Here is a 24,866-nt window from a genome sequence, read left to right as displayed (position 1 = left end):
TAGTGAGATTCATATACCCAATACAAAGTCAATCTGCACTAGTTGTATAAGTGGTAAATGATCTATATATTACTGATCACTTTGGTTACATGCTAGGGATGCTAGGGGAAGAACCTGGGGCAAACTGAGGATCACCCAGGTAGTTACTTATATAAAGGGGACTTTTTTATCATAAGAGCCAAACACTGAAATATGTTTTTTATAATCTGTTTACATTTAATTATAATATTTTTAATTTCATTCTTTCCACATTATTATGGGGACAGCCATCTTGCTTGAGTAAGTTAGACAAAAAAAGATACAGCAAGCCCCAAAGACACAATAGGAGCTGAACAACGGATATGAATGGGTTATGTGTCTGGGCATGCTCCGTGACAAAGGTCATTCCACAAGTAGGGGGAGAGGCTGAGCTGCTATTCTCTTCTCTCTGTGCTGGTGTCATTGTAACACTATACAGATCTCTTTTCAACATCATCCCCCATATCATCAAAGACAGAGCAGGAAGTCTCAGCTTAGTTTTAGGCCTAGTGGTCAGACTGAAAAATGCAAGATATAAGAATTACTTTATAATATAAAAGAAATATCAACACAAATCCTAAGATATAAGCTAAACATGATTAAAAATATAGGTTGTTTTCTGAGGATTTCCTGATGATGGTACCTTTCATATATCCATCTATGGCTTCACAATGCAGAAAAATACTATTATTCTCTGGTGCAATGTGTCAGAGACTTCCCCAAGCATGCTGAGGGGCAGTAATGCCTTCTTGTTCTCCTCACATTCCTATCTCTTTCAGCGCTGAGCCCTGCCTCCATGTCATATTCCTGCACTGTGCATAGGTGGGATATTTGATAAGGAGCGTTCAGCTGTCAATCAAGCAGGGGCAGGGATGGGAGGGGAGAAAGGAGCCGATCCAGCCATCAAGTGCACTTCAAGCCTCTTTGACAATTTGCTTTAGGGTGCCTTCACACCTACCGTATCGCAGTAGAAAATCCGCTGCGGATCCGCAGCAGATCAGCAGCGGATTTAACTAAATGAATGAACACAGCATTAAATCCGCACTTACAAATCTGCTGCGGATCCGCAGCGGATTTGACAGTGCGTATTTAATGCTGTGTTCATTCATTTAGTTAAATCTGCTGCGGATTTGCTGCGGATCCGCAGTGGATTTTCTACTGGGATACGGTAGGTGTGAAGGCACTCTTAAAGAATTTTATATGTTTTTCTGTGTTCTGGAAGCACAGCTGGATATAGGAAAGGTACTACGTGTCCCCTTGTTCTAACAGCGGTTTGGAACATGAATTTTAGCTGACAGATTACCTTTAATTTGGCTTTAGCTAAATGCCTTCATGACATGTTCTTAATTTATTTCAAAATTTTCCGTTAACCTTTATAAAACCATAGAATTATTGGCAAATTTGAGTGACTCAAAGTGTTTTGGGCCATCTGAAATGTGTTCAGTTGTGTGCACTCACAACAAAGCACCACATATTCATTTAATGTAAATTATACCCCCCCCCCCCCCCCCCCCGCCTCTAGACAGGGCATAAAGCATCTGCGTCAAGGGCCTGCAGTGCCTCTCTCCCCGACTTTCTTATTTTTTAGCACGCTCCTGGACTGAATCTTTGGAGCACCGATAAAGGCAGGGAGAGAGGCACTGCAAGCTTAGGGCACAAACGCTTTAGGTCCCGCCTCACCACAGGAATAAAAGTTGTTTTTAGCCAGAGTACCGGCCCCAGGGAACAAACAGACCCCAGACTGGACATGCCGTAATGAAGTTTGGCTTGGGAGGGCTTTCGGGCTGTACAGATTTGCTTTAACGATCCATTTGTCCTATATGGCTTTCCATTATATAATTTACGGAGCTCTGCTTTCTGATTTATGGTGCATGATCATTTTCTGTTTTGGCTGGAAAAGCCAACCACGGAATATTGTTTAAAGGGAACCCTGATTATAACAGTCTTACAGGATATTTTGCAGCACGTACATGGACAATGATAGACACAAAATTATATGATAATGTATTTAAGGCAAAATAAATGTGTTACCATAGATTAGCATCAAAAATGACTCCTTTCCCATTATTAGGGAAAAAGCAGGATTACATTAATTAATATAAATGTGGTCAACATTTATTCATTGGAATACATTGGTCTGCTGAAGGTTGTGTTCTTGTGCCTGATGTCATGAAAATAATTGCAAATGCCACACAGCACCTTTTCAAAGTGCTAAGGGTCTAGTAGTCCCATCCAAAAATGCACAATTGAGTTACCCCAAAATACTGTATGCTCAGTTGCTCTGAAGGTCCAAGATTTGTCATTTTAAGAGTTGAACATGTCCGGCCAGTAAACCACTCCTTGGAGCCTACATTCATCTGCTCACTGTGCACAGGTAACAAGGCTTATGAGGTCTCCAGCTGGTCCATGCAGCTTAAACTGCCTCTGGGATTACAGATTTTATAAGTCTTGCTGCACCAAGAAGTTTATTTATATGTCTATCCTCCTTTATTCCAGCTTCTTGTAAGTGAGTCTGTGAGAGGGCAGGCACTTTACTTAATGTGGTGAAGCCCGCATTCATGAGAGGCTGGGTATACATAGGGAAGCCAATGGATATAAGCCAATCAGAAACGGATGAAATATGTCCAGGAGATATAGGCTTCCTGCAGATCTCTGTGAGTCCTCCACTTGGGATCTAAAATGATATAAACATTAGGTCTTAAAGGGATGAAAAAAATGAAATCAAGTGGTTGCCGAAATTTATAGAGATTTGTAAATTAGCCATTAGTCCATTAGCTGCTGTATGTCCTGCAGGAAGTGGTGTGTTTTTTATAGTCTGACACAGCGCTGGTGACTTTGACTATGCACAATTGAACAAATTTCTTGTACATCTGGTGCAAATTTGGCAGAATTCCCTGACTCCACTGATTCTCCAATATCAGTGCCAACCAGAGTGTGGGGGGCAGAAAAGGGAACCTAATTGTGACAATAATACAGCAATGGAAGCTGGAGTGCTTCACATGTTACCATAACTAACAAAACTGTGTTCTCTCTGCAAGTCAGGATCAGGGCTTCATCTCTACTAATTCTTTAACTACTTTATGCGACTACAAATTAGTTCCATACATCTGAATAGTGTTGTGTTTGTATCATGCCCACATTTCTGTATATACCCTTTGAGATTAACGAAACAGTAAGACATTTTTGTGAAAATCTGTGTGAATGTACTCTTTGGTGTAGCCAAGGAGTGTGCTGTAGCACTAAAACAACAATGTTCTGTATACTATTCACTGATTCTAACAAAAATAAAAAAAATTTTTTTAAAAACTATTTCTCGATTATGTTTCTTTAAGGGGTTGTCCAGCGAAAATCTTTTTCCTTTCAAATCAACTGGTGTCAGAAGATTATATAGATTTGTAATTTACTTCTATAAAAAAATCTCAAGTCTCGCCATACTTATTAGCTGCTGTATGTCCTGCAGGAAATGTTGTTTTATTTTCAGCCGGACACAGTGCTCTTTGCTGACATCTCTGGTGGAGACAGGAAATGTCCAGAGCAGAAGAGCTTTTCTATGGGGATTCATAGAAAACCTAGACAGAGTTTCGGTCTCGGCCAAAGATGTCAGCAGAGAGCACTATGTCAGACTGAAATAAAACAACATTTCCTGCATGACATACAGCAGCTTATAAGTATGGAAAGACTTGAGATTTTTTAATAGAAGTAAATCACAAATCTATATAACTGTCTGATATCAGTTGATTTGAAAGAAAAAGATTTTTGCTGGATTACCACTTTAAAAAGTAAAACTTTACCGCCATGCGATGCTGTTTTCTCAGGTGTCTAACACGGATCTCGTCCATGCAGGCTGCTACTTCTTTTACTAGTTGGCCCAAGTCTTCAGCATATCGTTCTATTAAGGCTTCTGGAATACCACAGCGACCGTGCTGCCATAGGAAAAGAAGAACTACGTTGAAACAACTTTAGAAACTTTTATTACATAGAAGTAATTTGCGCTACTTATTCATTATAAAGCCTTCTAAAAACGTAGCTCCCTCTTAGAAGTTCCCACTGAAAAAGTATATGAGTAAAGTATATATAAATGTGTACAGTGAAAGCAGTCACCGCTTGATCTGCAGAGGCTGCCGGACACAGCGATCAAGCAGTCCCACATTCATGTGTACTGAATATAAGAATGTACAGTACTACACGAGGAAACCGGGACCCAGGAAACCAGAGGCAGGCAAAAAATTATCTGCATTGGGACTAGAGATGAGCGAATCAGCCGGATTTCTGGTACTTATGAATCAGAAATCTTGGCGGCTGACTTCCGCTGCTTACTCCCTCCGTGCAGCGGGTGGATACATCGTAAGAAACTATGCCAATGGCTGTATCCCAGTTTTCCAGGCGTTCCTTACGATGTATCCACCCGCTGCATGGAGAGAACGGACAGCGGGAGTCAGCCGCCAAGATTTCTGATTCATACGAACCAGAAATCCGGCTAGCCAGGATAGGCAATTATCACTTATTATTCTTTTTTTCTACTTTATGGCCTCAACAACGCATGAATATTTGTAAACACCAGAATACCTGTTTGTGATATTACCCATTTATATCTTTACATATAACTACTTTATGGTATTGTGGTGTCCCACCATGGGTATAACTAGTTTATACACCCCTTGCAAAAGCCTTTAGTCTAAGTAAAAGTGGTAATGAAGTAGTACCTAAGTTTTGCCACTAGATGTCGCTAGTATGTATATCTTGTACCTATGTATTGCACAGCTGTAGTACTCAAGGGGTTATTGTTGTTTGGGATTTGTGCACCATTGAGAGCTCTTTTCCACCTATCTCTGTTCTCCTTCTTCTGCACTCTCTTCTCACCCACTCACAGTAGGTATTACATACCCTGTAGGAGGTTGTCACATGGACAAAGGAAGTGTAGTCACATACTTAGTCAGTCTCAGGCTGGTTCCCGTACAGTGAGGACAGTCCAGTGTAGTCTGAAGCAAGATAGTGGACAGACACACATGGGAAGCACGGACACTCTTTTCTTGAAACAGCACTTCTACACACTATGCTAAACGCTCACAGAGAGGACAAGTAAGGGATCATCCTAGCCCACGCCCAGAACCAGTCTAAAGGTGCAGGACAGCATCCTGAAGCAAGAGGAACTGATCGGGATAGAGCAAAATTGCTAGAAGCCTACGTACTCTATCTCGCAGCGCGGGTGTAACCAAGTAATATTGGCCACTCTGCTCAACCCAGGTAACAAGGTCTGGGGCTTGTGTCACCCTCATAGGATGGGTCACTCGACACTGGGGGGCAATGGGTGGTGCAAAGACAAGGGGTGGTGCAAAGACAAGTCGTCAAAACACGGGCACAAGTATTCTCTCTACTCTCAAGTACTCTACTTATTCTACTTCTAAAGTTCCGGCAAAGCACATTACTACTTGGGTTGGGACTCTTGTGACATCCTCCTCTTCATTTCTCTGTAGTCACTCTACTTCTCATCAAGCAAGCAAGCCAGCACGGGTATTGTACCTCTCAACCTCTCAAGCTCTCAGCACAAGTCTTGTCAGTCAAGTCCAAAGTATATTGTATACTACTGTATCAAGTATTTGTAAAGTAAAGAAGAGTTTATTTATGGTAACATGACTCAGTGATTATTACTTAAACACTGACACAGTAATTGCGCCTTTCTTGGGTCATCTCCCCTTTCTGTGGGTGGCGGTACCAATAGTCCGGGTGGGTCACAACTCCTCTCCGGACCACCGTGATAAGCACCCAAGGGACCCTCTCACAGCCCGGCAGGTCATTGACTACAGGGGAAAGGGTATAGCGCGCAGGTGTGCCTCCATACCTATGTGCCCACCTGGCACTGGCGTCATGACAGTACAACATCTGGCTTAGTTATACTTCGACCAACCACCACAGTAGTGGTGTCACACAGTACCAACTGGCAAGTGACCGGTCACTACTACACTACTACACATACTACTATACTATTACAGCCCTTACAGAAGTTTTATTGTACAGGCATCCTTTGTTTTTTTTATAGGTCCCCAAGAAAAAAACTGCAAAGGGTTCTCAGTTCTGATCATATCACAGGAAAACCAGAAATCAGGCGATACCGTTTAGAGGCTAACTAAATATATTTGATTGTAAGCTTTCGGGAGTCTAGCCCCCTTCATCAGACATGATGTTATACAAAACCGAAAAAAATCACATACTTATATACACACTAGACAGAGCTCATAGAAAGATTTTAGAAACTTTAAAAATAACAAAATGCAATTTACACAGGATCTGCTATTTACAACAGGTCAATAAACTAAAGCTCGTGAGGCGTGACAAGAGGATGGTAAGCTCTTGCTGCTATCTGAGGCCCCATTCACACGTCCGTGTCAGTTTTTACTGTCAGGAAATCCTGATCAGGAGGCCTTAAATGTCATCAGGATAGTATCAGGATTTCCTGACAGTAATCCGTTTTTACCATCAGGAAACCATCAGGAAAAACCTTCAGGATTTCCTGATGAGAAAAAAAATAGGACATGTATTTCTGCAAACTGGATGGTCATAGCTTGCAGAATTACAACTCCCATCATGCTTGGCTGACAGGTCATGATGGAAGTTGTACTTCTGCAGTCTGTGGTCACCCAGGTTGCAGTACATGATGGGAGTTGTACCTCTGCAGCCTGTGGCCATCCAGGTTGCAGAAGTACAACTCCCATCATGACCTGTCAGCAAGGCATGGTGGGAGTTGTACTTCTGCCACCTGGATGGCCACAGGCTGCAGAACTACAACTCTCATCATGACCTGTCAGCAGGGGCATGGTGGGAGTTGTACTTCTGCAACCTGGATGGCCACAGGCTGCAGAACTACAACTCCCATCATGGCCTGTCAGCAAGGCATGGTGGGAGTTGGGGCCCGGGCGCTCCCATAGACTCTTATGGGGGCGTCCGGGCCGGATTTCCGGACGAAAATAGGACCGGTTCTAAAAAATCCGGTCCTATTTTCCGGAACGGACAGCCCTCCGGAAAATTCCGGAAGGGTGTCCGTGTCCAATGAAAGTCTATGCGTCCGGAAATCCGTCCGGATTTCCTGATAGGAAATCCGGGTGGTTTTTCCGGAAGTGTGAAGGGGGCCTGATTGTTGTCAGATTAATGGCCTAATAGCAATTAATGGTCTTCATAGCCATAACAGGTCACACATAGGCCAGCATGAAGCTGGCATAAATATTGAGACCATGTAGCAAAGTTTTAAATTTGAGCATTAGTTTATATTCCCATTCCTTTCTCTTTGTGTCTTAAAATGTCCCATTAAGACCGTAACCCGCAGGTGTTCAAATGAATGTCCCTCTCTGGAAAAATGTGCAGCCACGGAGAGATCTGTCTGGCCGTTATTAATACTAAATCTGTATGAGTTCATTCGTTGACTGAACCGCTGTCCTGTTTCCCCCACATAGAGACCTGTAGTGGGACATCGCACTAACATGATCAGATACACCATATTAGAAGATCTGCAAGAAAATGTTCCCTTGTTTCTGTGTACCTCCTGTGACTGTGGGACTGGTACATTGTCAGAGATATGGATATGTGTGCAGGTTTTGCACCAGTTTTATAGGCAGGGTGAGGTGCCATTATCTGTTGGGGCCTTCAGAGCACTGCGGACAATGATTTGTCGCAGGTTTGGTGGTTGCCGAAATAAAAGCAGCGAGGGACTGGGAATATTTCTTTTATTCTGCTATCCCTGTGTAGCACAGATTGGAGTTCGCTAGAAATCTTTGTAGGATCTCCAGCTATGGATTGTAGGTTTATTGACCTGTTGTAACGAGCAGACCCTGTGTATATTGCATTTTATTATTTTGAAAGTTTCTAAAATCTTTTGATGAGCTCTGTCTAGTGTGTATGTCTGTGATTTTTTTTTTTGTTTTGTATAACATCATGTCTGACGAAGGGAACTAATTCCCAATGGCTTACACTCAAATATACTCAGTTAGCCTTTAAAAGGTATCGCCTGATTTCTATGGCTAATGGTGCGTTTACACAGAGAGATTTATCTGACAGATTTTTGAAGCCAAAGCCAGGAACAGACTATAAACAGAAAACAGGTCATAAAGGAAAGGCTGAGATTTCTCCTCTTTTCAAATCCATTCCTGGCTTTGGCTTCCAAAATCTGTTAGATAAATCTCTCTGTGTAAACGCACCCTAACACGGTACAACAATACTCTACACCAGTGCTTCTCAAACTGTGAGGCGCCCCCTAGTTGTTGGTGAGGCCCAGCTGAGGAGACAGTTTTCACAAAAGTGACTATTATCTGCACAGACCTTTTGCTGTTTGCAAAAATATAAATTTTAGCAACATTATTAACTTTTTTGTACTTACTTTATTAGTATATAGAGCTGGGGAGATGGGTGAAAGGTAGCCCTAGCATTATTTTCAGCTTTTAAATGGACTTTCACCACAAATGGTGAGGCCCAGGCACCCTCTTGGTCAGTCTGGTGAGGCCTGACATTGCCTTGGTCTGTTGGGTGCGGCTCCAGTAGAAAAAGTTTGAGAAGCACTGCTCTACAGGAAAACCAGGTGACTTAAATGGAAGAAAGATTTCTGCGTAAGCTGGCCTAAGGCCGCATTCACATGTTCCGTGTTCTGCATGGAACACGGACGTGGAATGCCTGTAACAGACTTCTCCCCCCGCCCGGGCAGCATCTGTGATAAGATGCTGGGAGCGGGGGAAGTGTATTCATGTAAACTGTGCTGTAATGAATCAGATGTGCAGCGCTGTCAGTGCATATGCATACAGTTCCCCCGCTCCCAGTATCTTATCACAGATGCTGCCTGGGCGGGGAGAAGTCTGTTACATGCATTCCACGTCCGTGTTCCGTGCAGAACATGGAACGTGAGAATGAGACCTTATTCATTCTTGACCTCAGTGAGTACAATGGTTAAATAGACAGAGTCTTATCTACATTGACCCTGGCTTATAAAGAAGTTAGTTGTCAGTACACAGCTAAGGACTTGTTAAGTGTGGCACAGGAGCACCTATTCTGTAGCATTATAAATACTGCACTGTAGAATATGGCCCACATAATGACAATTATAATAATATATTGGGTCATTGAGGGTTCGTCTAATTTAGAAAATTCCTTTTTATATATCTTACAAGGAATACTTAGTTAATGGCAGGAGAGTTTCTGTTTAGGATGTTTATTTATAAGCTTCTCACTTATTAATTTATCATCTTTTATTAGCGTCTCACTCTCTCTATAGAGGACCTGTCCAGTCCAGCATTATGTAGAAAACCCACTGATGTAAAGCTAGGTTCACATCACAATATTGCTATCCGTCTCATGATATCCATTTTTGAATGTTTCATTTGGAAGTACAGAAAAACGTGGACAACCACGTTTTTGCATATGCTACAAAATGTAACAAAAAATTATTCATTTTGATTCTTTTTTTATAATGTAAGTCAATGAAAAAAGAATGAAAGCGGATGGCACACTGCATCCGCTTTTTTTTCCCTAAAACTGATCCATTAAATGGATAGCAAAATCGTAACATGAACCAGGCCTAATGGGCACTACGTAAAGCTCTGTTTCCCCTCTGGTGGAAGTGCAGAGAATACTGCTAAGTTTCGCCACAGATTCCACAGACTGTATGCTGCAGTCCTCTAAAAGGGTAAGGTTTACTAGTGAAGAAGGGTCCCAAGAATGTCTTGAAAATTAAAGAAAATGGGCTGTTTGCAGCTGGCATTATGCTAGGATGTAATAGTCTATAAAAAGGTTATAATAGGAACAGATAATGTATTTTTAGTGTCATCAGGAATCAGTATAAAATCTGCATTATAAGATAATAGCCATCTACATAGTTACCTTATCAGAATACGGTTCCTCCGTGAGGTCAATTTCCTCAGCAAGTAACTTGCTTTCTATCAATACTTCTTGATCCATCCCTCGGACACAAGCTATTTTTCTTGCCGCTACTGGACCTAGTTTCACTGCATGATGTGGAACACTCACAGCATCTGGGGAAATGAGAAGCCAAGGAGGTCGGGAAGAGTTTGGTGTAGTGCCCTCTTGTGTAGGTGTTACAGAACAGCTACTTGGGCTTAACTGTCCGGATTTTGAGACAGGAAGAGAAGATTCTTCTGTATTGGATGAAGTGGCGCTGAGAGGAAGGTGAAACAGTCCATTTGCAAACCGTTCTCTACATTTTTTGGCAGGGACTGGAGGGGGTTGTGAGGAATTTTTTGCTGGTACCCTGGTTTCCACAGAGGACATGGCCGTCTTGTCCATAGATTCTTGGGAAAAGTAAATAGAACTTATAGCTATATGATCTTTCTTATTAGTTTGCAAATGAGATGTCCGTGTGCTTTGAACAGGATTTGTGTGCTCCTTGGCCATTCTATCCACATTACAAGATATTCTGTCATTTATATCTCCAGTTTCCTCCTCAATGAAACCTTCAGGTGATTCATTTCCTTCATCTGGTGAAAAGACACTTAATATTTTATTATTGCCTTGGGCTCCACTTCCTTCCTGTTGAAGATTGTCCATTGAGTGAGATCTTGGCCAGATTTTAAGAGATTTGCTCCCATCCAACTCACAGCTTGTGCATACTGCAACAGGCAAGCTTCTCCGGTTCTTCTTAGACCCAGTAACTCCAGCTGGCTTTGCACAAGTAGCATAGATGCGGTCTTGCCCAAACTTTTCACTATCTCCATATGTGACTTCTTTGCTCAATTTTAGATTTAGTCGTGGATAGTCTAAAAGTTGATGAGAGGAAGACTCTGGAGGGATTTGTGAGGTCACTTGACTTTTACCTGAAGATAAAACAGTTTAGGAACATGATATTACACTTTAATATTAAAGAAAACATGTATATAGATTCTTTGCATGGTCAACTTCTCTTTTTTTACATTCTGTGCACAAACATTCTTGAGATTTTAAACCTAAATATTGATTTATTATTTGGTTTTTATTGGCTTTAAATGGGTTATTAAGCATTAGAAAACCATGGCAACTTTCTACCAGAGACAGCACCACCTCTATTCACTGCAAAACCTACACCAAAACTAGAGACGAGAATGGTGCTGTCTCTGGAAGAAAGTAGCCATATTTTTCTAATGTTGGATAAACCCTTTAAACGGCAGTTATTATATTTGTACTGAGATTGCAATGAACTACGTACCTTATTGTTGCAAATGAGATATTTTGGCTGCTTGTTTAGACCTAACTCTGGGTGGGGCTTCTGGTCTTAATATAGGTGCAAAAATGCATCTCTCTAACGCTTGTGTGAAATTAGCCATACCTGTGATCATACCTTTTGTTTTACAGGTTAGAGCCGGACAATGAAACATGTTTTTTTTTCTAATGTTTATAGCCTCTTGTAAATTGTCAGTCTCAGTTTATTATTAGGCACAGTGGGCAGAATAAAAACTGAAAAATGTCAGGATTATTTTAAATGTGAACTGAAGTTATCCCCCCAAAATTAAAATGTACAAAAAGCATATAGGTGCATTGCACCTCAGTACCAACCCCTGGGTACCTGTCTTGTAGTATCTGCGCACCACTGACTCTATATGCTTCTGCTTTGCACACTAAATACAGATCAGAGAAAGAAAGAGATGAAACAACGTCTCCTTTTCCCTATACTACCCAGAAGAGACTGTTGTTTCCCTGCTCTTGACTAGGTGGACTACTATGTGATGTCAGTGGAGGGCGGGTTTACAGACAGGGAGTTAGGGTATGTGCACACTACAGAATTTGCACAAAAATTTCAAGCGAAACTCCTCTTTAAGTTCCACATGTCACATTGACTCAATGATATTCTGAGGCGCAATCCATCATCCGTCCAAAGAATTGACATGTCAGCTTGAAATTCCTGCGCAAATTATAGTATGCACATACCCTTACAACATGTCTGCCAACAGAAGAGACAGAGATCATGTGACCTCTGTCTCAGAAGGCGGCGGCGGGGGGTGGGGGGGTGTCGGGGTGGGGGGGTGCAAAGCATTGGGGATTCTCTGCAGCTTCAGGGTGTGAGTCAGGATGTGCTGCAGACAAAGGGACCAATTCATGTAATAGAAACCTATTACACACAAGCTTATATGGGATTGAACCGGGCTAAATCTTTCTTATCCAGAGGTCCCAAGAGTTTCCCCTTGTACTATTGCAGATAAAAATTGGCTATGTTTATCTGATCTTGTACAAACCCTTACACCAATGACTGTTTCAACCCGTTGTTCCTTTATTGCCCGTAATGTATTGAATAAACAGAATGGGGGACATTTATTAAGTTCAGCGTTTTCTGCGCCGGACTTAAAAATGTCCCGGCTGCTCCTAGACTACGGAGATTTATGTAGAGGCGCACTGCCTCTACATAAATCCTGTTCGCACAGCAGGAGACCTACGCCAGCTCAGAGCTGGAGTAGGTTTTCTTACTATTTTTCCTCTAAACAAATGCTGAATAGAGAGGACTCTGAGTCCGCGCCCCCCCTGTTCCGCCCCCCCTGGCGTACCGGGCGGAAAGGTGCCACATGCGAATTACCTATTCGCAAAACGGCCATTTGCGAATACATTTATTCGCATCTTGCCCCTTTCCGCAAAAAATGCGCTTTTTTACTGATACATGTCCCCCATTGAGTATACCGACCGACACCGGAGGCGGATCCAGCTGACATGCGGCACAGTGCTGGTGAGACAGGCAGCCTGTGTGGAGTGGGGAATAGATGGTATCCCCAGAAATCAGGATGTTAGGCAGGATGCTGTCATCACACACACCACAGCAGCAGCCTCCGCACAGCACAGCCCGCACCTCTGGGAGTTTGACAGTGTGAAGTGACGTCACCATTTTAGCAAGGAATTCAAGACTTCATGCAGTAGTAAGTGGTTGGGAAAAAGCACCAAGGGTGCCTTCACACGTACCGACTCGCAGCGTTAATAACGCTGCGAGTCGGCTAGGTCCTGGCAGATCACTGTCAGTACATACACGCAGCAGTCTGAACGATCGCTGCGTGTATGTAATTCTGCCGGCCGCTTAACCCCTTCTGTTGCCTCCCGGCTCCCACTCTGTATACATTACCTGTCCTCGCTGCACGGTGTCCCGGCGTCCTGCTCTCCCGCCCAGCCAAAGAGTGGCTGCGACAGGGCAACACACTGATTGGCCGGGAGCGAGAGCAGGACGCCGGGACCCCGTGGAGCGAGGAGGTTTGTATACAGAGCGGAGCGGGAGGCGGGCGGCATCAGAAGGGGTTAAGCGGCCGGCAGAATTACATACACGCAGCGGTCATTCAGACTGCTGCGTGTATGTACTGACAGTGATCTGCCAGGACCTAGCCGACTCGCAGCGTTATTAACACTGCGAGTCGGTAGTGTGAAGGCACCCTAAAAGTGCATTTCCCGTGATAAGTGTCTATTGAAAATTTGTTTAACTTTTGTGGGGCAATAACAAACTTTAATATAGCTTTAGGCTGGAATTCTCCTTTAAGGTTTTTATTCTGCCTTAGTCTTGTGGTAAAAACATGCTCAGACATTATAGTGCCAAGTTGTGAAGTAGAAATAACCTCTCCTGGTGGTCAACATTTCTATAATTCTCACCAGCCAAGTGAATAGCTGGGTCCCATCCAAACACAACAACTAACACCTGTCATCTACCATTAACATGCTGTTCCGATATATTAAACAGCTGTATTTGCTTGGTCATAGGAAATATTTTATTGAAGAACATAGCAGTTTTTAAGGATTGTGTCTGTGGTATGGATTAGAAAGTTATATAATTTGTAAACTTCTTCTATTTAAAAATAAGCTGCTGAATACTCCATGTCAGGAACTGTTCAGATCAGGAGATGTTTTCTATAGGGATTTGCTACTGCTCTGGACAGTTCCTGACATGGACAGAGGCGGCAGCAGAGAGTACGGTGTCAGGGTATGTACACACTACAGAATCCCAACAGAAAATGGAATGGAGTCTATGGCATAATGGAGTCTATGGCACGGGCGGAGACGCGAGTGGCCGCCAGAGTCCGCGAGCGGGAGAGAGCTGCAGAATCCACAACGGATTTTCCGACGGGTTTTGTGCACAAACCCTCAGACTGGAAAGAATACATCAATTCCTGCAGAGCATACATCAGCTGTAAGTACTGGAAGACTGGAAATTTTTAAATAGAAGTAAATTACAAAATTTATATTACTTTCTAGTACCAGTTGATATGATGCTCTACTGGCATATATAGTGTCAAGCAGTATGGCCAGTAATACAGAAATGCAGTGCCTAATTTAAAGTGCAACTATATCAGTACCCATAAAAGAAAGCTAGTCACTGTGGCCCTTAGTGTCAACTCTGGTTTACACACTTTGCAATATCAACCTCCTCCATGCTCTAAATCCCTCAGAATTGTAAGAGAATAATAAGAGATTGATGTAGGATGTCTTATTGTGGGAGAGCTGTCTGTAGCTGGCTTTTTCTAAAAGATCTAAGGGCTCTACAGCTTTCCCCTGCTGTGGCCTCAGATATATCCAGGCCTGCATATATAAGCTGGTTCAGACTTGTTGGCTTTTATCAGTCTAATACTTTACACCACTTGTTTCATACTTTGCTTAAATATCATAAAGGGAAAAGTATTTGTGTCCTTAGATATCACCCAGAATCCAGTGTCCTGTGTATTGTTTCCATATATACAGGAACACTCAACAAAATGAGAAACCAGAATCATTTTTCCCTAGGACATTTGTGTTTAATAGATATCATCGCTTTCTTTTAAGTAAAAACCATTTGGCTTCTTTCATCTTCAAAACAAGTAAAAGCAATGCAATAAGTCTGCTTCTAGCTGGAAGTACCTCTTAAGGACACAGAAAGTTTCATCTTCTTTGATATTTCTATGCAGTTAATTAAACTGTAAAACTTTCAGCAAGATAAATCGTTAATTTTGATCTTACAACATGTTCTAAAATCATTGTTCGTCGTTCACAAAAAATTAGCAGATCGTTCCGTGTAAACAGTCGTTCACCGATTTTACCTATGTGCGAGATAGGCTTAAGTGATCACAAAACGTTCGCAAAACGATTTTTCCGTACGATATAGCGTTCCGTCTAAACGCTGATTGTTCTAAAAAAAGAAAAAAAAACATCGTTCTTTCGATATCGTTAATCGTACGATCGGGTGAATTATCGTTCCGTGTAAACGCAGCATTAAACAACACAATATAACTCCAAGTAAATCGAACTTCTGTGAAAACAAACTGTCCACATAGGAAGCAACACTGATTGGCAATCAATTTCACATGCAATCAGCAAGACACACTCAATAAAAGGAGTGGTTCTGCAGTTGGGGACCACAGACCACTTCTCAGTACCTATGCTGTCTGGCTGATGTGTTGGATCACTTTTCACTTTTGAATGTTGGTATTGCTTTCAAACTCGTGGTAGCATGAGATGGACTCTACAACCCAAGCAAGTGGCTCAGGTAGTGCAGCTCATGCAGGATGACACATCAATGTGAGCTGTGGCAAGAAGGTTTGCTGTGTCTGTCAGTGTAGTGTCCAGAGGCTGGAGGCGCTACCAGGAGACAGGCCAGAATACAGTAGGGAAACAACCCAGCGGAAGCACTGCTACCTCCGCCTTTGTGTAAGGAGGAACAGGAGGAGCACTGCCAGAGCCCTGCAAAATTACCTCCAGCATGCCACAAATGTGCATGTGTCTGCACAAACAGTTAGAGGGTAGCTTCACACTTACCGACTCGCAGCGTTAATAACGCTGCGAGTCGGCTAGGTCCTGGCAGATCACTTTCACTACATACATGCAGCGGTCTGAACGACCTACATTACCTGTCCTCGCTGCACGGGGTCCCAGCGTACTGCTCTCCCGCCCAGCCAATCAGTGGCTGCGACAGAGCAACACACTGATTGGCCGGGCGGGAGAGCAGAATTACATACACGCAGCGGTCGTTCAGACCACTGTGTGTATGTAGTGAAAGTGATCTGCCAGGACCTAGCCGACTCCCAGCGTTGTTAACACTGCGAGTCGGTACGTGTGAAGCTACCCAGAAACTGACTCCATGAGGATGCTATGAAGGCTAGACGTCCACAGATGGGGGTTGTGCTCACAGCCCAACACCATGCACATTCAACTTTGTACAGAACAAAGTTTTCCATAAGAATATTTCATTAATTCAGATCTAGGGTGTGTTATTTGAATGTTCCCTTTATTTTTTTTTAATAGTGTATAATGGCTTGTTCTCTAGTACTACAGGTTGGGAAAGGGAAATAAACTACTATATTATGAATTAAAGGGGAACTCTGGCAAAAATATCTTCTTTCCAATCACTTGGTTTCAGAAAGTTGTATAGATTTGTAATTTTAAAAAATTTCCAGTCTTCCAGTACTTAGCTGCTGTATGCCTTGCAGGAAGTGGTGTATTCCTTCCAGTCTCTCTGCTGACCCCTCTATCCATGACAGGAACTGTCCAAAGCAGTAACAAATTCCCAAAGAATACACCCCTTTTTGCAGGGCATGCAGCAGCTAATAAGCACTGGAAGACTGGAGATTTTTTTAAAATAGAAGTACTTTATAAATTTCTGGCACCAGTTAATTTGAAAGATTTTTTTCTGCTAACAATCCAGTATGTACCCGTACACGTGGATAGGGGGTTTCACTAATCCTGCAACTCCCAGCTGCTATCAGCCAGGGATCATGGCTAATAGCAGGAGCTGACCAATTGGCGTGCCCAGGTAGTTAGCTATTTAACTTCAGCTGTCAAAACTGAAAGCTGCATTACAATAGCTTTTATCCAACCCCCCCCCCCCCCCCCCCGATGGCCGATTTCAGCCTCAACACCGCATTGACGCTGATCCCAGATCAGCACTTGATTGCTATGGACTTCAGCAACCCGTTGTAATTGAACAAAGATCTCATTGATCAATGCAGTTTATATAAAAAAATAAAAAAAAAAAGATTTTTTTCATCAATAAAAAAAAAACCAAACCATAATAAAAGTTTAAATCATCCATTTTTCCGATTTTATAAATAAAAGTAAATAAATAAAAAAATAAATAAAAAAATAAAAACATATTTGATATTGCCATTTGTGGAATCGTCCAAACTTTTAATTAATTTGCTGATCTTTGGTCACATGAAAAAATAATTCTGTGATTGCAAAGTACAATTGGTATTGCATAAAATAAGTGCTCGTGTGGGTCTGTAGGGGAAAAAAAATTGCCTTTTAAACAACAGAAGGAAAAAAACAAAAAAGCAAGAACGGAACTTGGCCTGGTCATCAAAGGGTTAAATATTAGCATATTTTCTATTTACAATTCTTTACAGAATTATGAGATTTGACATGCTTAGTGCCCACCATACATAAATTCAGAAAATGTGTTATAGTTTTAAAAGTATTAATGGTAGCATGTTATGTGGCAGCCACAGTGCACTGCAATGTGAATGATGAAGAAGCAGCAAGAAATGCAATGGGTTAGTACAATAGATGACGCAAGCAGAGAGGGGTTATACAAACAGAACTCTTTATTATATCTTACAGAATGTACCAGAACATTCCATTGTCATTCATAATGAAAATAGGTCTCATATAGTCTCTATATACACATCCCTGGTTTAAATTACAGCTATAAAATATTACAATGTACAGTACTGTCTGCGTGCCTGCCCTTAAAAATAGCTTCTCTTTTGTACCACTAGGTATCAAGTAGTTCTCTTGTATTAAAATGAAACTTAGCTCAGTATCTCATGTGCTTTGCATGAATGTGAGCATAAGGCCTCTCATACATTGTATTTTCAGAATTTAAAGCCAAAACCATGAGCGGGTCCAAACACAGAAGTTGCAGATCTTACCATTATAGTTTTCCTTTGTGTTTGTTACTCTCCTGGTTTTGGCTACAAGTAGAGACCAAAATACTATGTGTGAGAAGGGCCTTAAGTAACTGAGGTAAACAATGATGTCCTTCAGTACAATAATTTCAGGAGCATTTACGGGGCCGTTTTTTTTCCAGCCTGTGCTTGTAAATTGTAAATTCCAGTACTTATGAGCTGCTGTATGCCCTGTAGGAAGTGGTGCATTCTTTCTAGTCTGACACAGTGCTCTCTGCTGCCACCTATGTCCATGTCAGGAACTGTCCAGAGCAGGAGAGGTTTTATATAGGAATTTGCTGCTGCTCTGGACAGTTTCTGACATGGAGCAGCAGAGAGCACTGTGTCAGACTGAAAAGAATACATCACTTCCTGCAGGAGATACAGCAGCTGATAAGTACTAGAAGACTTGGGATTTTTTAACAGATTTAATTTACAAATTTGTAAAACTTTCTGACACCAGCTGATTTGAACATAATTTTCTTTTTGCCGGAGTAGCCCTTTAAACAACCACTTCATGTTTACCAGGACACTCCTAACCCCTTTTAACCTGCAGACTTTACCATGCTGTACAGTCTAAGCAATATTTACATCTTCCCATAGACATGGGGTGTCTGTATTTCCAGTGGTGACGGCTCACAAGCTGCAGGAGGCAGATGGTACTGTGTGCTTCTCACCCTTTAATTATGTTGGCAGTATTAGAAATGCTAGATCATTATTTCTGCTTTATTAAGATTACACAACAGATTGCGACCAGCCATCTGTACTGCAACAGTGTGGGTTCTGTAGCACGTATGATACATTACAACAGACAGGAATACTCTAAAAAATGTTTATATTTTGCACACTTCTTATAAAAATCAGGCAAGAAAATGACCTCTTCCTGGTAGATGTCATGGAAACTTTTATTTTTACAAACTATCTGCACTTGTACGTTTTAAATAGAGGAGAAAAAGTGTTCAATCTGTTAATAACTATACATAACAGGTCTCTTATTAATAAAAGTTTTATGCTTTTTCTTTTTTTTTTTTCACATTTTTCATTTTACTTTCTGAAATCACACCTGGTTTTATTCGGTCAGGGCAGTAATAGAAAAGCTGTATATTTTCATCTGCTTAATGGATATGTCAGAAGCTTTACATGTAACTCATCAGAGTTTACAGTGGATTTCACACTGTCAGTTTCATGGTTAAATTCACTGTGATACTTGGTACCATTATAGTGTATGGCCCTGCATTCTCCCAATGGATTTTCATTCTGCTGTTAGAATGTAGATACAGCCATGTTTAACTAGTTAGCTGCCGGTAAAAATAAGGAACAGTCCATGCCTACCTGCCCGCACTCCCTCGTCACGGTCCTGCTTGAGTTCCTGGGTTTCTATTCACTGATGGAGGAGGGACAGAGCCATTATTGGCTAAGTGGGCTGTCAGTGCGCAAGCGACCAAGTCACTCAAGCAGGAGCGTGATCAGGAAGCGCGGGCAGGTAATCATGGGCTGTTTAATTTTTTTTAACCGGCAGCTAATAAGTTAAACAAGGGGGTCACTATATTCTTAAAGCAGAAGGAAGATACACTTGGAGAATTCAGGGCCATAGACTGTAATGGTACTGAGTATCACAGCTGATTTAACGGCAAAACTCACAGCATGAAATCCCCTGCAAACTCGCAATATGTGAAGGCAACCTTAATCGCCTAGGACTGGGAAATCTTGGCTGCTTTTTCCCCAATAACAGTCTATGGACTGTGTCTGGTAGAGCAGCTCACATCTACTGAAATGATTGGGGCTAAATTGTAACACCACACATATTTGGAAGGATGTACCACAATTTTTGTGTGAAAGTTTACAAGTATTAGTGCAGTCTATCCTCCTGATTAGAATGATGTAAAGAATGGTAATGTCAATGACAATGATGAAGGCAGAGAATGTCAGTGATAACACAGGCTACAAAGGGAATGAGAAGCCAAGCATGGTGATCTATATTAAGAGAAGTATGAGTACAGTCCGAGATGCACAGAAAGGTCCACAGGGTTCAGCATGTGCATACTGGCCAGTGTGTTATGAACAATAAAGTAGCATTTGTTACAATGACCTCAGCAAACTGGCCAGTATAAAGGGTGTGCAGTGTGATTTAGCATGATGTCGGCCAATGTCTACTTCATGCCATTACCATGCTCTATGTTTTCACTGCTCTCATAGCAGCCAGAGTCCCGGGGGGAACATCCACTTCTACTTTCTCCATCTGTGAGTAGTTTTTCCTGAGACCCGGAATGATCACTGTTACCTGTGAATATAAATAATGCCAACAGTTAACAATACAGCGATTTCTAAGGGGGGTTCAATGCATTTAACATTCTTATATAATACTAGATTTCTTTACTGTACAGTGCAGGGAAACTATGGAGCTCTCTGCCACAAGACTGTGTGAACCAATTCAAGATGCTTTCCTTGAAAAATACATAGATTTGTAATTTGCTTCTATTTGAAAGTCTCCAGTCTTCCAGGACTTAGGGGAGGTCCTTGTGGACCTTATATAGGTAGTGCTCACCCTAGAAATAGCGCACACTAGGGTTCATTAGGTGTAGGTTACCGAGCGGGGCCACCCTTGTTACGGCAACCACCCCATCTAGGCTTAGGGGCTAGACATGGTTCCTGACATGGACAAAGGTGGCAGCAGAGAGCCCTGTGTCAGACAGAAAAGAATACACCACTTCCTGCAGGACATACAGCAGCTGATAAGTACTGGAAAACTAAAGATTTTTAAATAGAAGTAAATTATAAATCACTGAGGCCAGTTGTTTTGAAAGATTTTTCTCAAATAAATTTCTCAAATAAAAAGCCCACGTGTTACCCTTTAAAAAGTGCCCTAAACTGTGTTGATATCACATACAGTGGGATCAGATAGAGCCTCAGAGTACAGTATCACACAGTAAGATTAAATACAGAGCCCCCAGCATACAGTATCACACACAGTGGGATCAGATAGAGCCTCAGCATACAGTATCACACAGTAAGATTAGATACAGCGCCCCAGCAGATGGTATCACACACAGTGGGAATAGATACAGTCAGCTGCTCTCATAACACTGGATAATGTCAGCCATGGAGGTGGGGGCACCTGCTGCAGACATCTGATAGTAAGTGTTATATGTACTATGGAAGGACTACAGCTGTGTTGTGCTGGGACTTGTAGTCCTCCCCTCAGTGACTCACCCACTCTCCCTCATGCAGTACATTGGAGTCATGGCTGGGATGTCCCCCTGGTTGAAGCACTGGGCACTTGATCGCTGCTATATCAGTCGCTTGTTTTTCCACATGTTGAAAAACAAGCGACTGCAACGATCAGCCGACATGAACGATGTCGGCTGATCGTTGCACTCTATTCCACGGGACGATTATCGTCCGTAGCGGCCGATATCGGCCGAATATGGACGATAATCGTTCCGTGGAATAGGGCCTTTACAAAGCTGCTACTCTGTAGGATTTCCAGGGAGGGACATGCCAAGCAGGATTGCACAAGTATCACAGAGGCAGACCAAGAGCTGACAGAACATTCAGCTTCACGTATTGAAAAACTGTTCATTTTAGTTTATTAATGTATATTGCAAAAATTCTTATCATGGCCTAAGCTAACTAAAACTAAATGGTCAAAATATTTTATAGTTACGCTTTGAGTTTAGGTCGAATGATGGCCACTTTCAACTCACTTTTGGATGTGGCTATTATTACAGGTCCATTGGAATTTGTTGAAAAGACTGTGAAAGGACGGCCAATAAATGTCCCGACAGCCGTTGATGACAACTGCTGCGAACAATGGCTGTTATTCTATACATTGTGTGAACTAATGGCCGTTGTTTCCATAGACTTCAATGGAAACCATTGAAAAATGAAAGCAACGGCCATTATTTTGAGTATCAAATTACAGCCTTTCTTTTTTTTTTTTCTTAAATAAAAAAAGACAGTTTGTGAACATGGCCGAACTCTTGTGTATTTCTTGCACCTTTGTTTTCACAGGCCAGTTCAAAATCTTTGGCAGATGTCTTTGGCCGATGTTTGTACAGGTTATTTAGCAGTGCCGTATCTGACAGCACAACCACCACAGATGATCAGCCTTCAAGCATTCACCACAACACAGTACACATTGACTTTGTTTTAATGGAAATTAAACTTTTGTCATGGAAAAAAAAGCATTTTCAAACATTAAAAAAAACCTTACTGTCATATTCCTGTAAGAGTTCAATGGCGGTCAGCAGGACTGCTTTGTGCTCTGGATTTTGTATATTCAATTCATCCAAGTCTTCCTCTTCTAGCAGTTTAAACGTGTCTAAATCTTCGTATCCATTGAAAAGAAAGGTTGGCATGTGCTCCTACAAAGCAAGTGCAGACTTAGAGGAGCTATATAGTGATGGAAAATACAGGTTATCATGCAATATACAGGATATAGTATTCTATAACTGGCATGAGAAAAGAAATCTTGTACCTTGGCCCTTCAGAAGTGTAACCTAAAAACATGTGATAATAGCATAATTTAAGAGAACATTTGTGGAAATACTGCACTTAGTATTAGAGGGACTGCAGTCTGAGCCACAGCTTTCCAATAAAATAGTATACTGACAGTAAACACTGCAGGTTGCTGTGCTCTCCCAGCATGGCAGAACCGCATACATTCATAAATACACTAGCATCAGGTAGAGAGGGAAACACTGTATTACATACTATGGGAATCTCAGGGATACTAGATAACATTTCTTATCCCCTTAATGACCACAACACGTCTTTTGTCGGTGGGGCAAAAGTCTGGTTCTGTTCTCCTGTGCAGAACATCATGGGAACTTGGATGTTGCATGTTAGCAGGGTCCCTAAGAGCAGAGAAACCTTTATCCTTGGTAGTTAAACCTCTTAGATGCTGGGGTCAAAATGCGATTGTGGCATTGAAAGGAGAAGTCCGGCGAAAATTTTTATTAAAGTATTGTATTGCCCCCCAAAAGTTAAACAAATTCAATTCCCAATATACACTTATTACGGGAAATTCTTATAAAGTGCGTTTTTCCCTGCACTTACTACTGCATCAAGGCCTCACTTCCTGGATAACATGGTGATGTCACAACCTCACTTCTAGAGCTGTGCGGGCTGTGGCTGCTGGAGAGGATGATGGCAGAGGGATGCTCAGTGTCCCTCCAGTGCCCTGTGTCCCTCAGTGTCCCCCTGCCATCACCCTCTCCAGCAGCCACAGCCCGCACAGCTCTGGGAGTCGGGTCGTGACATCACCATGTTATCCAGGAAGTGAAGCCTTGATGCAGTAGTAAGTGTAGGGAAAGAAGCACTTTATGTGCATTTCCCCTAATAAGTGTATATTGGTGATTTGTATAACTTTTGTGGGGTAATACAATACTTAAATAAAAAGTTTCGCCGGACTTCTGTCACACCATCAGCATAGGGTGGACAAAATCATTGGGATGCAATAGAATTTTTATAGCAGCAGGGGGTCTAATGAAGGCCCCCAGGTATGCCAAATGTTGGTGCCCACTTGGTTTTGCCTATGACAAAGATTACCATCCTTATAATGCTTTTATCCTTTGGTCTATGGGGCTGTGTCATGTGTCATTTTTTTGCTCCATGATCTGTATTTTCTATTTCTATATTCTATTTTTATCACTTTTCATTACATTTTTCCCAAATTTGATGTGACAAAAAAATCAGCAATTTTGCACTTTTTATCGGGATTTCGCGTTTACGCAGTTCACCGTACGAGATCAGGAATGTGATGATTTAATAGCTCAGACTATGCAGCGATACCTAATATGTTTTTTATTAACTTTTTTATTTATAAAATTGGAAAAGGGGGTGGAGAGGGGTTAAAGCTTTGGATCCCACAAGTTGAACAAAATTATTTGCTGTATTTTGTTATTTTGCCTCCAAAAAAGGAAGGAAAGCAATAAAAAATTATGCTAATAGAAAGTACAACTTGTTCTGCAAAAAACAAACCCTTATTTAGGTATGTCGGCTAAAAAAATTAAAAGGTTGTTGCACTTGGAAAACAATGAAAAAACTAAGGGCTTTATAATCTAAGTGATAATCTTTCTGTGTGAATGGAGGTAACGGTCAAGCAACTAAAGAAAATTTGCTTGTGTGTTGTTGATCGTGTTTTGAGCTGACCATAAAATCATTGTTAATCGTTCGCAAATCTTTTGGTGTATGCCCACATTGTTCATTCCTTATTACAATTGCTGTATACTAGAGAGTACAATTGATTGTAATTAGGATCATTACTGCAATCATAACTAATGATTATTGTTCTGTGTATTGAGATGAATAGTTTCAGAAGTGTTGCAGAAGTGTTTATTTGCAATAGTTTATCGTTAATTAGAGAAAACTAAAAATCGCTTAGTCTAATAGGACCCTAGATAAACTGCTAAATCATTAAGGAGTTTAAGTACAGTACATTTACAGAAGCTGCCCCAGAATGACCCTGGCATGTATGACGTCCCGAGCCACATGACAATCTATGCCACATGCAGGCCTTCCTGAACAAACCACCAGAGTACTTGGAGTGTGCATCATTCGCCAGAAATAGTGCCACCTTTACCTGGTTCAGTTTGTTTCTTTCAGTGATGCCTGAATACAGAACTAATCCTCCTAGAATAGAAGCTGTATGTATGCTTTCATAAATATGCCAACAATAAGGGACAGCTTGCTGTGCATGACGGTACATTCTGACTATACCTGTGATTTACTGGCTCATTATCAAAATGTATCAGTCCAGGAAAGCCATATTCCAGCTTATGTTTCATAAAGGGAAGCTTATTAAAAAGGTAAGCCTAATGCAATATCACAGGGAACACTTCTAATGCTTAGGCAGACGACTGCACTATATGGAGGTAAATGTAACGTTATGTAATTGTCCATGATTACCTTATAACTGAGCCTAACAGCAGCCGAGTAATAATAGAGTGGCTGGACTTTAATTGAATCCTCTTTTCTCTAGTAAGTTGTCTTTGTGTCTTTCACTAC

The 24,866-nt window shown here is 41.6% G+C and overlaps 1 protein-coding gene across 2 annotated transcripts in view; it reads right to left on the bottom strand.

Annotated features, from left to right (window-relative positions):
• Positions 1-1,624: 1,624 nt before the first annotated feature.
• SASH1 (SAM and SH3 domain containing 1) overlaps positions 1,625-24,866 on the bottom strand; it is a 168,459-nt gene continuing 145,217 nt past the window's right edge. For both annotated transcript variants that reach the window (XM_069975049.1, XM_069975050.1), the window contains 5 exons: positions 22,072-22,222; positions 20,026-20,139; positions 9,874-10,823; positions 3,810-3,941; positions 1,625-2,692 (listed from right to left, as the gene is read on the bottom strand). In XM_069975049.1, the coding sequence (XP_069831150.1) occupies positions 2,432-2,692; positions 3,810-3,941; positions 9,874-10,823; positions 20,026-20,139; positions 22,072-22,222 (1,608 nt within the window). In that variant the 3' untranslated portion in view covers positions 1,625-2,431. The remainder of the gene's footprint in view (positions 2,693-3,809; positions 3,942-9,873; positions 10,824-20,025; positions 20,140-22,071; positions 22,223-24,866) is intronic.

The sequence above is a fragment of the Dendropsophus ebraccatus genome, chromosome 6, assembly GCF_027789765.1.
Source record: "Dendropsophus ebraccatus isolate aDenEbr1 chromosome 6, aDenEbr1.pat, whole genome shotgun sequence".
NCBI lineage: Eukaryota > Metazoa > Chordata > Amphibia > Anura > Hylidae > Dendropsophus > Dendropsophus ebraccatus.
Note: the sequence above shows the minus strand (reverse complement) of the source record. Positions and strands in the feature narration are given on the sequence as shown.